General features: G+C 43.3%; 1 protein-coding gene across 6 annotated transcripts in view; it reads left to right on the top strand.

Annotated features, from left to right (window-relative positions):
- Window positions 1-11,467, top strand: part of kmt2d (lysine (K)-specific methyltransferase 2D) — a 29,955-nt gene that overhangs the window by 908 nt on the left and 17,580 nt on the right. The window contains exons 2-32 of one of the 6 annotated variants that reach the window (XM_035158315.2): window positions 1,957-1,998; window positions 2,234-2,316; window positions 2,511-2,622; window positions 2,748-2,950; window positions 3,098-3,207; window positions 3,325-3,487; window positions 4,066-4,237; window positions 4,342-4,456; window positions 4,587-4,765; window positions 4,854-5,152; window positions 5,258-5,374; window positions 5,635-6,425; window positions 6,554-6,670; window positions 6,769-6,882; window positions 7,007-7,111; window positions 7,194-7,375; window positions 7,616-7,780; window positions 7,986-8,095; window positions 8,218-8,262; window positions 8,371-8,559; window positions 8,656-8,832; window positions 8,932-9,054; window positions 9,179-9,321; window positions 9,420-9,555; window positions 9,668-9,754; window positions 9,842-9,919; window positions 10,014-10,172; window positions 10,284-10,353; window positions 10,525-10,763; window positions 10,894-10,967; window positions 11,333-11,383. In XM_035158315.2, coding sequence (XP_035014206.2) covers window positions 2,268-2,316; window positions 2,511-2,622; window positions 2,748-2,950; window positions 3,098-3,207; window positions 3,325-3,487; window positions 4,066-4,237; window positions 4,342-4,456; window positions 4,587-4,765; window positions 4,854-5,152; window positions 5,258-5,374; window positions 5,635-6,425; window positions 6,554-6,670; window positions 6,769-6,882; window positions 7,007-7,111; window positions 7,194-7,375; window positions 7,616-7,780; window positions 7,986-8,095; window positions 8,218-8,262; window positions 8,371-8,559; window positions 8,656-8,832; window positions 8,932-9,054; window positions 9,179-9,321; window positions 9,420-9,555; window positions 9,668-9,754; window positions 9,842-9,919; window positions 10,014-10,172; window positions 10,284-10,353; window positions 10,525-10,763; window positions 10,894-10,967; window positions 11,333-11,383 — 4,674 coding nt within the window. In that variant the 5' untranslated portion in view covers window positions 1,957-1,998; window positions 2,234-2,267. Of the gene's footprint in view, window positions 1-1,257; window positions 1,636-1,956; window positions 1,999-2,233; window positions 2,317-2,510; window positions 2,623-2,747; window positions 2,951-3,097; window positions 3,208-3,324; window positions 3,488-4,065; window positions 4,238-4,341; window positions 4,457-4,586; window positions 4,766-4,853; window positions 5,153-5,257; window positions 5,375-5,634; window positions 6,426-6,553; window positions 6,671-6,768; window positions 6,883-7,006; window positions 7,112-7,193; window positions 7,376-7,615; window positions 7,781-7,985; window positions 8,096-8,217; window positions 8,263-8,370; window positions 8,560-8,655; window positions 8,833-8,931; window positions 9,055-9,178; window positions 9,322-9,419; window positions 9,556-9,667; window positions 9,755-9,841; window positions 9,920-10,013; window positions 10,173-10,283; window positions 10,354-10,524; window positions 10,764-10,893; window positions 10,968-11,332; window positions 11,384-11,467 lie in introns of those variants that run through there. The other 5 variants (XM_035158316.2, XM_035158314.2, XM_035158317.2 and 2 more) reach the window with 5 other exon arrangements.

Raw genomic sequence — 11,467 nt, forward strand, 5'->3', positions numbered from 1 at the left:
TAGCCCTGCTATCGGAATCGTTTAGCTGCTAGCTGCGACCAGATGGGGTCGTCTACTTTCTGGAGGACTAGCGACGTTACCTGGATGCTAACTTCAGGTTGATATATGCTCTGCGTTGGCCGTGTCCACGGTTTGAAAAGCAAAGTATCCGGTTAATGTCGGTAGAAGTGTTTGCTCGTGTGCATGAGGTTGAACGTATTTCTCGCAGTTTTACCTTCTCTGGACACTTTGCTGCTACGTCACCGATGGGAGACGTTAGCTTTTCCGTATCAGTGCATTGCCAGTAACATGGCCATGGCTATTATCTGGACAGAACCAACCCTTTGAAGTCGGTGTTTACATTGAGAAATAGTGCTTAGCGCTGCAATTATTCACTTATAAAAACCACCGTCGCTTTCGCCGAGCCGTTGCAGACAATGTGCAACTGCGGTGGTTTGAAATAACAACACGTTAGCCGCGAAAGTTAATTTGTAAACGTAAACACTTTTAACGTTAACTTAGCTAGCCGGGGTGGTAAGACATTAACTTAGCCATCATGGCATCACTTCGCTCTGCACACAAACCAACTTCATCTTCGGAGACAAAGCCTAATTATCCACAGTATTGTGCCACACAACGCCAGTTAGTTTATGTCTCGTTTCGTTTGACGTTAGTTTGTTTTCGAGGAGAAAGTGCGTCTCCAGTGTTGCTGCCACCGGACACGTTTATGACGGAGATGTAACGTTAACGTTTCATGGCGAAATTCATTTGGTCCGTCTCTGTTTGCTTTACCAGCTTCTGGTGCCATCTGCTCAACGTGGTTTAACGCAGCGTTGCCGGTTGTGTTGAGTAGTTTTGCCTGCGAGGTTTAAGCACCAACGGCAGACATGCAAAGCAGTCAACGATTTGGACCAAGACGCACATCACACACACACACACACACACACACACACGTTTAGTCTTTTTTAATTCATTGCATACTGGTGTTTTTTCGTCATTGATTCTAGTCTGATTAAAGCACAAGCGCCATCGCCCTGTTTGTAGCAACACTGGTGAGAATGAAAAGGAAATATTTCGAAATGAAGCAGGATTTGATGGCACAATTTTTTTTTATTGTGTAACCGATGAAACACAGTGAGAATCTGCTCGAGCTGTATCTCAAAGCCCCCGTTTCCTTTATTGTCGTGTGGGCCTTGTTACATCGGGACACACGGCATCGTACATTTCAAAAGGTTCAGATTTACGATCATATGAACAAATGCCGATGAGCTTTTATATAGAAAGAGTAAAATACACTATCTAAGCCGATTGGCGCCTTGTAAAGAATCGCTTGTTATTGGAATTTCAACTCCAATAATCTGTTGTGACTTCCCGTTATTGTCGATGTGACTTAAACAACAGTGAGCCCGTCCAGTCCTGCGTTGTTTGTTTTACAGTATTTATTATGGCGTGAATGTCATAGCGGAACTATGAAGCGAGCGACCAAGGTTCTGCACGAAAGCTGTCCGCTGCAACAGGAAGTTCTACATACGGAAGTTGTGTTTTCTTTGTGTATCCCGTATTACGGTTGTTTTATTTAGAAAAACACCGTTTCAGTTTCAACACTTTGTGCTTTTTCGCGCCGCAGTTTGTCAGATTTGGATTATGCGTCGCCAGGTAAATAATAACTTGTATCGGCCGAGCGGGTTCCGATCGACCTATCTACTGTAACACTGGTGCAATTTCCAAGAGTTTTCGAGGAAGCTCGATTGCATTAGAGCTAACGTCAGTCTAATCAACACAAGAAAATCTGCAGAACCGAGGACATAACATTTATTTAAGTGGTTGCTTTGTTGGTTATAGGTGTTTTATGTAAAAATTGCTTTTGGGTAAGAAGGAAAGCGTGTGTGTATATATAAAAAAAGGCATTTTAGTGACTCCTGATGATTAACACATGTTATGTTGTTGGCTAATGAACCATTCCATTTTCTGTTTTAGTATGTGGGCACCTGCATAAAGTGTAGACGGAAATATTTTTATGTGAGTAAATGTAAATTCCACAGATCAAGTCATTTCTGTCATTTCATTATCAGACCTATTCTCTGGAATCATTATGCATTGATATCAGATAAAGGTAGTTGCACAGTCATCATCATCATCTGCCTATCTGATGAAAAGCCCAGACAATGTTTGCATTCTGTGAATTATTTTATTAAACTGTTACTCTTCTGCTTAGTATTCACAAGTCAAGGTTAATTATGTCTCTACATTTCAGATCTCTGTCAAGGAGGTCAAAATCGGTACAGGGGATGGACGAGCAGAAATCAAACTGCGAAGAAAATGACTCTGAACCAACAGGTATGGTTTATTTTTTACTTATTCTTAATGTCCCACATCATCCATTGTGGATGTACACAATTCTTCATGAAGTTGAATAATATCACAATGTGCAATTGCTCTGCAAGAAAAATCTAATGCAATTTAGTCAAATCCATTTATTCTCACTCTCACGTTTCTCGTTTATTTATTTTCTTATTGTTTTCATTTTCTAGCTGATGACAGTGCCCCTGCAAAGCAGCCTGTCTCCTCTGAGGAGCAGTCTGAAGACCTCCCTGGTGCTGATGACATGCCAGCTGTTCCAGCACCCTCTTCCAGCACGCCAGTGTAAGTTCTTCATTCAGATCTGACGTGTATTTTTCATACTGTATTGGTCTTAATGCTTACATTTGGGAACACCAAAAAATGAATCATCACTCGTGTTATAAATCATTTTGTTTGTTACTGTACAGAGAGAGCGTTCGAGCCTGTGCGCTTTGTAACTGTGTGGAGCGGAGCCTGCATGGACAGCAGGAACTGAGACATTTTGGGCCATCCTCAGAGCGGCCGACCCTCAAGCCATCAGGTTCTCCACTGCCTCAACCTGGGAATGATGACCTGTCTTCCATTGGATTTTCCAATTCCCCCTGTCTGGCGGCACTCTTTGAAGATTCAGGTTGAACTCAAAATATTACATTATTATATTCTGTCAGTTGTTTTTTTACAAATTAATTATGTGTTCCATGTACAACAAATACAGTGATCAGATGTATAATTTAACTGTATTTGTTTATTACTGATGTTAAGCTTTATGTTTAAACAGGGGGGTGTTGGGTTCATCATGGGTGTGCGGTGTGGTCGGAGGGAGTCAAGCGGTTGGAGAATGAGGAGCTGGAGAACGTGGATAAGGCCGTTATCTCAGGGACACAGCAGGTAAGTTTGCTATCCTTAGACTGTGGTTAGAATTAGATGTACCAGGTGAGAATACAGAGATTAACAGGGTTTCCTTGACAAAATCTTAATTGTTACCATTATGGTTTTTTTCTTCAGCTTTGCGAATACTGCAAAAGGCTGGGTGCAACCATTCGATGCCATGCTGAGGGCTGCTCACGGTTCTACCACTTCCCCTGCTCAGCAGCCAGTGGATCCTTCCAGTCCATGAAGCAGTTGGTTCTCCTCTGTCCAGAACACATAGACAAAGCTGAGGAGTTGGGTAAGAAAACCAAATATAAGATGTTACTTGGTGGATGCTCACAGTATAAAGCTCGCACATTTGAAGTACAAAGCTGTAATGCTTTCCTCAGACTTCTTGTTAAACAACCTGTGTTTTATACAATTTGTGCTTATCAACTGTGGACTGTCTGCAATCTTTGACAGATGAAAAAGACCCCTTAAATTTTTTATGTTGCAGCTTAATTCTAATTATTTCCCCCCCTCAATCTACATGTTGATTTTGAGTCCCCCAGATCTGTGCCACAACACAATTCTGTCTGAGCTGTGCAGACTGTTCCCTCAACCGTATGGCTTCGTTTTGCTCTGATATGCATTGTCAGTTGTGAGAACTTAAATAGAAAGGAGTCTGCCGTTCTGAATCAGGTCCATTTAATGAATATACCACAGATGGACTCCAGTCAAGATGTAGAAAAAAAAAAGAGGTCTGAATACTTTCTGAATGTCCAGTACCTTGCGATTATTCCCTGTTGACATTCAGGATATACTCAGAAGAGTTAAAAAAAAAGTGCAAATATTGTTAAATCTTTTTAATGCAAACTTAATGTGTGTTTCTTACAGCAGGTGAAGAGTCTTGGTGTGCCGTGTGCGACTCAGCGGGCGAGCTCACAGACTTGCTGTTCTGTACGGGTTGTGGCCTACATTATCATGCAGCTTGTCTTGAGATTGGTGCCACGCCCATCCAGCGGGCAGGATGGCAATGCCCAGAGTGTAAAGTGTGCCAGACTTGCAGGTAAGTCAAGCCCTTTACAAGACCCTCAGTACAAGATACTTAACAATTTATATGAGCTTTATTTCCATTTCAAAAAGTAACGTCTTGATTCTTAATTTTATTAGACAACCTGGAGAAGACTCCAAGATGTTGGTATGTGATGCCTGTGATAAGGGCTATCACACCTTCTGTCTCCAGCCAGCCATGGATTCTCTTCCCACTGACCCATGGAAATGCAGAGTAAGTCACATTTATCATTCACCTCTGTGCAAAGAAATGCCCCTATCATGATATTTGAAAGAGACTAATTTTGTGTGCTTATCTAATTTTTTTGGTTTACGTTTTATCCCAATTATCTGTATTTTGACAGAGATGTCGTGTATGCACGGAGTGTGGTGTCCGTGGACAGGTGCTGCCAGGTTTGGCACAGTGGTTTGATAACTACACTGTGTGTGAGGGCTGCCAGCGGCACCGTATCTCTATCTGTGGAGTGTGCAGCAAGGCTGCCAGCCCATCTGTTGCTCTGCAGTGCTGCAGCATGTGCCACAGGTTAGCTCAATTCATTAGATATAGCTATTGGCTGTATGTGTCGCTTATACAGTCTTTCATTATTTAATCTTGATCATCTTTGTCTCAGGTGGGTACACAGTGAGTGTGCTTTACCGGGGGAGCTTCCAGAAGCCAAGTGCATTTGCCTGCTTTGCAAGGTGGACCATCAGCAGTCTATTACTCAACCACACACAACAGAGATCCAAACCAGAGAAGCATCTGAGGAGACTGAAGACGTGGATTCGGTGGAGACGACCATTCAAACTGATGCAGACGTGGTGACAGAAGAGCAGAAAGGCTTAGTAGAGGTGACACCAGGACAGATGGGCAAATTAGAGTTGGGTCAGGGAGAAGCTACGACTGACACCGAGACGCCCATGGACTTGGGTAAGACAAAACTTACAAAACATGTTGAGTGAGTTTGGTTCTGTGAGCTGACTAATAAAAGAATGAATGTGTGAGATGTGTCTGCCTAACTACGTTTTGTTCTAGGGGAGGAGGCTGCAGTCTCCCAGACCACAGATGTTGGGGAGAGAACCATGGAGGAGGAGTTGGTACCAACAGAAGAAACAACCTCTGAGGTGCCCGCCGCTCCACTTGAAACTGCAGGTAAACTCATTATAGATGTATTATAGACGTATTTGTACGATGATGCAAACATTTCTTTTACAAGATCTCTAATTTGATGTTTTGCGCTGTTGGCCTGTCAGAACATCTACAACATTTTTAGACAGGCAGACCCTGGCATAACATCTGCATTGTCTGTGCACCTGTACTGCATGCTACAGCCATTGATTTAATCAAACCCAGAAACACTGCTAATGATAGATCATAACACTAATAACTGTGTTCCTTATTCTCATATGCAGAATGTGCAACAACAGAACAGGAGTCCTCTTGTCTACCTGATGAAGAGAGAGCAGGAGAGGCAGTCAGCCACGTGACCCAAGTCACCACTTCCCAGGGCCCCAAAGCAGAGACACAGTCTAACGACTCCAATGTAGAGCCAACACCGGTATCACAACAAGGCCCTGAAAACATGGAGGTGGAGAAGCAGGAGGCCACTCCCTTAGTTGAACAAATATCACCAGAGTTAATAAAGGGTGGCTCTATCACAGAAACATGCAACAAGGACCCACCAAAGTCACCTGCTTCTCTTGCCTGTGTGGTCAAAACGGAGCCTTTGCCCATGGATGACGAGCAGGAAAAAAGTCCATGCCAGGATCCGCAGTTTCTTTCTCGGCTGTCTTCATCAGGAGATGCACAAGAGACCCTCTCTTCTTTGGATATGGAGGGGAGGTTACTAACTAACTCCGAGGAGGAGGAGGAGGAGGAAGAAGATGATGATGAGCAAATGCAACGAGAAGTACATATTGATGAGATAAAACAGGAAATGCAGGAGCAAGAAGTTAATCGGGACTTTCTGCTAGATGAGACGTCTAATTTGAGCCATGGAGATGACAGCAGCAGTGGCTTTCTGGGCTCTCCAGGAGAACCCGATCCTCAGCTCTCCCTGGAGCTTGGCCTTGTACACGGTGGCCGCTCGCGTTCAGATAACTTGCTCACTGAGACGGATGATTCTCTTCCCTTTGAACCCCTCAGAAGTGACAGAGAGAAGGTGAAACGCAGAGGATCCCCAGGCCGCTCAAGGGTCAAACATGTAAGGTCACCATATAATCTTGTTCATTGATTTATTATCCTTGAACTGCGGACATTTAACTGTAAATCATGTTCTTGTTGTTAAGATGTCATTGTCACAATACAACTTGACATTAAAATGTTTTTTAGGGGCGAAGTAATAGTTTCCCTGGAAAGCGTAGACCTCGAGGTGGAGCTGGTGGAGGGAGAGGGCGTGGTGGGAGGTCACGCCTCAAAGCCATGGCCTCCTGCATTGATGCCTTCTTGGTGAGCTGTGCTTTACATGCTATTCAGATGATCCTTTTTGCTAATTCACTTTTATAGTGTGGTCATAATCACATATAATTCATCCCCTTTGTCCACAGCTAAGCATGACCACAGACACTGGAATAAATAAGGATGAAGACGAGGAGGAAGATGACACAATGCAGAACACAGTGGTTCTTTTCTCAAACACGGATAAATTTGTCCTGCTCCAGGTATAACTCCGCTTGTAGTTTGACATTTTCAGGTACCCTGTGGCATTTGCAGTGCCAAAAACAGTTCAAATGTAATGCTGAAGACTTTGTTTCCTCTCTCCTCACACTCTCTCCTCTATTGTAGGACATGTGCGTTGTGTGTGGCAGTTTTGGAAAGGGCATGGAGGGGCAGTTGTTGGCTTGTGCTCAGTGTGCACAGTGTTACCATCCTTACTGTGTTAACAGCAAAGTAAGCACAACCTTATCCTCTATCTCTTTAAAATCACTGTATTTTGTTAATCCAAATAGATTAAACCTTGTATCTTCTGTAGATCACCAAGACGATGCTCCGTAAAGGCTGGCGTTGTTTGGAATGTATTGTGTGCGAGATGTGTGGAAAGGCTTCGGACCCCTCCCGCCTGCTGCTGTGTGATGATTGTGACGTCAGCTATCACACCTATTGCTTGGACCCTCCCTTGCACACTGTACCCAAAGGTGGTTGGAAGTGCAAATGGTAAAAAAGAACTCTAAGACAACAAAGCTTTGTTCAGCTTTGCAGCTTTGAATGGGGTCAAATGGAAATGAATACATTTGCATATTATGTAAAATAAGCCTCAGCTCTGCAATAGAGGCCCATCCCTCTGCTTCCTGGTTCTGTACTAGCAGATAAATTGTTGCTGCACTCACAGTGGCATCTTGGTTGTTGCATATTAGCTGTGTATTTGTTACTGAGTGTTTCATTACTTCTGTGCAGGTGTGTGTGCTGTGTGCAGTGTGGTTCCAACTCACCGGGTTTCCACTGTGAGTGGCAGAACAACTACACCCACTGTGGCCCCTGTGCCAGCCTGGTCTCCTGTCCAGTATGCAGACAGAACTTCATGGAGGAGGAGTTGCTCCTGCAGTGTCAGTACTGCGATCGGTAGGTACTGCTCATTAGAACTGCACACGCATGCACCAGACACAGAAACTGAGGTATTCATGAGACTAGTGCTAATGAAGACAAGTGGGGAATGGATTATTCATGTATTTTTTCATATCATGAATTATTCCATAACATCTTTGATTTGCAGTGTGATTTGTGATGAAAAGTGTGCGTATCAATGTATTTCTGTGTGCCTGTGCAGATGGGTCCATGCTGTCTGTGAGAGTCTGTACACGGAGGATGAGGTGGAACAAGCTTCTGATGAGGGCTTTGCATGCACATCCTGTACCCCATATGTTCCAAAACCTGTGGGTAAGTCACAGAGGGACAGCATTTTAAAAGGGAATATATGAAAATTGTGGATTACATAAGATAGTCTTGCCTACTGATGACATGAATTTGTTTTTCTTCCTGCTTTTTTCCCTTGTTCACAGTAGTAGAGTCAGCCATTATGGCTTCAATAAAGATCAAAGAGCCAGGTTAGTGGATTTTGCTTATTCATGTTCATTATCACAAGCAAATTCTGCAGGGTTATGCTTTGTTTGTTTTAATGTAAATCATTCACATATGCAATTGTCACTTTACAGATCCTCAGTTCTACCGGTTGGAGGGAGTTTGGCTGACAGAATCAGGTATGTCCCTGCTTCGCAGCATCTCCATGTCTCCCCTGCACAAGAGACGGCAGCGTCGCTCCCGTCTTGGCACTCTGTGTTGTGAAGGTGGTCCTGATGGAATGGATCTGAGGGAGGTCGACGGAGATGGGGAGGATGGAAAAGGTTAGTGCACTCTCTATTCATCCATTAGTGTTTCAACAATTTACAGTGTTGGGCTCCTTTTTTAAAGACAAAATCTATGTAATCTCATACATCAAGGTTGTGGGGAGCCCATGGACTGTGATTCCAAGATGGAGAACCCTGGGAGCCCTGACAGAGACGGTGGTGCAGGGGCAGACGGAGGCAATGAAGGCATGGCTGATGGGGATGGTCTCAAAGGGGGAGCAGATGAGATGGAGGATAGTAAAAAAAGAAAGCGGAAACCTTACAGGCCTGGTGAGAAACCTAGAATTTAACTCAACCATGTTAACATCCACACAGATGTCTGAGCATCAAAAATTATAAACAAATATTTTATTTTTTTAATTGTAACAGGAATTGGGGGCTTCATGGTGCGACAAAGAAAGTGTCACACACGGATGAAGAAAGAATTTTTTGCCCAGCTGGCTGGAGAGACTATGTTGGATGGACAGCCAATAGAAAGAACCATCGAGGAAGGTTAGTGACAACAATCGACAATTGAATGAATAACTTTCAATATTTGGCTGTTTGTCTGAATGACTTTTTATCATGCTTCTGTTTCTGACGTTTTTGTGAATATTGTTAATTTGGGAAACTGAAGTCCCTGGTTTTGCATGCATAGGACCTCACCCTGACACGGATAACATAATGGATCCAAAACCAGTGGAGGGCGAGGAACAGGCCAAGAAACGTCGAGGCCGAAAGAAGAGCAAACTGGAGGACATGTTTCCATCTTATCTCCAGGTTTGTAATCTCTCTGTGCCCTATCCTTTTACCAGCTTTGAAATTTAAGGTATTCACCGTTCTAAGGTTCATATCCTAAATGTTTGTAATCACTGCAGGAGGCTTTCTTCGGGAAGACACTAATAGACTTAGGTAAGAAGGCTGTGATGATATCCCCGGGGCACAGGTCAGGTGCATGCCTTGTCCGACCTTCATTACCAGCACCGTCAGGGGTCAAAACTACTGCACCAGAGAGTAAGAACACTAACTTGACCTGTGACACATGAAAACTGCATTTATATTTGTCAAACTGTGTGTGTGGAAAAGATCAGTACAGTGTGTGTGACCTTATTGCTTCTCTCACTAGCTGATGCCAAGGATCGTGCTGTAGAGGTTAATTTTCCTCTCAAGCAAGAGAGGTGTGAGGCCCACCAAGCTCAGGGAGAATGTTCTGGTAAGTGTCTGGTCACTGATGCTACTGGTTTATTATTATGGTTATGATGAAAATCTAGGTTTGACAAAAATATGACATTTGTTTCAGGAGTTTCTGCACTGTCCTCGTCGCTGAAGGACCAGGCGTCAACAGATCCTCATGACTTTGCTGCAGTAAAAATTGAAGGTAATCCCCCTGAAAGGATACCATACAGTACACAATCCAAACTCATTGAAATAGTAACTGATGTTAACATAATGCTACTGTCTTTCTGTGACAGGTCTTGTGCAAGGGGTGGAGAGTCAGGACTCTGAGCAGTTCTTCAGGAAGGTTCTCGGAGTGTCAGAAGGCTCCTCTTTGGAGGGCATGAACCCCATCTTGGAGGGCAGTAAAGGAGAACTCAATCGAAGCACTTTGCCACAGAGAGCTCTCCTCTCAGGTGTGTACAATGTTCATATTATTAAAACCTTTTTGAAGTTTGTTATAGGATTATGAAGTACATTTTAAATGAAGTTCAGCTTGGTTTTTAAACATGGAAAATCTATTGTAGGGTCTCTGCCCTCAGCTGGAATGATGGATGCCTTTCCTGGCCTCTCTCAGTCACCGTTCTTTGACATGCGGTAGGACCATGATTGCAATTATTAATGCATTTTATTTTACTACAGTCTGTCGTATGTAGGTCTGCAATAACCGCTGTGGATAATGGTGTAAAAGCAGTGTGTTGATGTTGACACATGTGCACCCTTTATTTAATATGTGTATATATAAATACCCTCTTCTGTGGTGTACAGGGACCGAGGAGGGCTGTTCAGTCCAGATGGAGGTGAGGAGAGCCCCTGGGCGACTCCCTCTACCCCAGCAACCCCCTCCTCCCCACCGACCCCCACTGAGGCAGAGGGTGATGGGCTGTCCTACAACCAGCGCAGTCTCCAGCGCTGGGAGAAAGATGAGGAGCTGGGTGAACTCTCAACCATTTCCCCTGTGCTTTATGCCAATACCAACTTTCCCACCCTCAGACAGGACTACCCAGGTGAGTGTCGAAAAAATAAAAAAAATACTACAGCACCAAGCATAGTATATCATTAGACCATTCGTCGTGGTTTTTCAAAGTAAGGATTATGTCGTTGTTAGATATCTGTTAAATATGTCTCCTGTCACAGACTGGGCGAGTCGCTGTAAGCAAATCATGAAGATCTGGAGGAAGGTGTCAGCTGCTGACAAGGCTCCATATCTGGTAGGTTCTTTTTTTAAGCATTGATTTATATTAATGTAACTATTGTTTCCTTAAGCTCTGTTATAACTTAAAATGTAGTAATCTGGATCTTTTGTTTGGTCACAATCTATCTAGCGGTTAGTGCTACCAGCACTTCAAAAGGAAAAACTGAAAATATTTTAGCACAAAACATAATTGTTTACTGTAATGTTTTCTTGAGTGTTGTGTTTATTGGAACTCCAATGAGAAATTTGGCATTCAGTTTATCCATTGTTGTTGTCCATGATGTTTTTGCAGTTAAACAAAACTATTAATATCTTGTGTTGTGCAGAACTAAAATAAAATCGAATTTATTACTTTTCTTAATATCTAATTCTTTTCTGCAGCAAAAGGCCAAAGATAATCGAGCAGCTCAGAGGATCAACAAGGCGCAGAAGGTGAGTTAAGGCATCACCATCTATTTGCATCGTTAAATTGAAATATCTGGTTTGTCACATTAGAGCTGTAGATTCATGTTTCCT

The sequence above is a fragment of the Hippoglossus stenolepis genome, chromosome 6, assembly GCF_022539355.2.
Source record: "Hippoglossus stenolepis isolate QCI-W04-F060 chromosome 6, HSTE1.2, whole genome shotgun sequence".
Lineage (NCBI taxonomy): Eukaryota > Metazoa > Chordata > Actinopteri > Pleuronectiformes > Pleuronectidae > Hippoglossus > Hippoglossus stenolepis.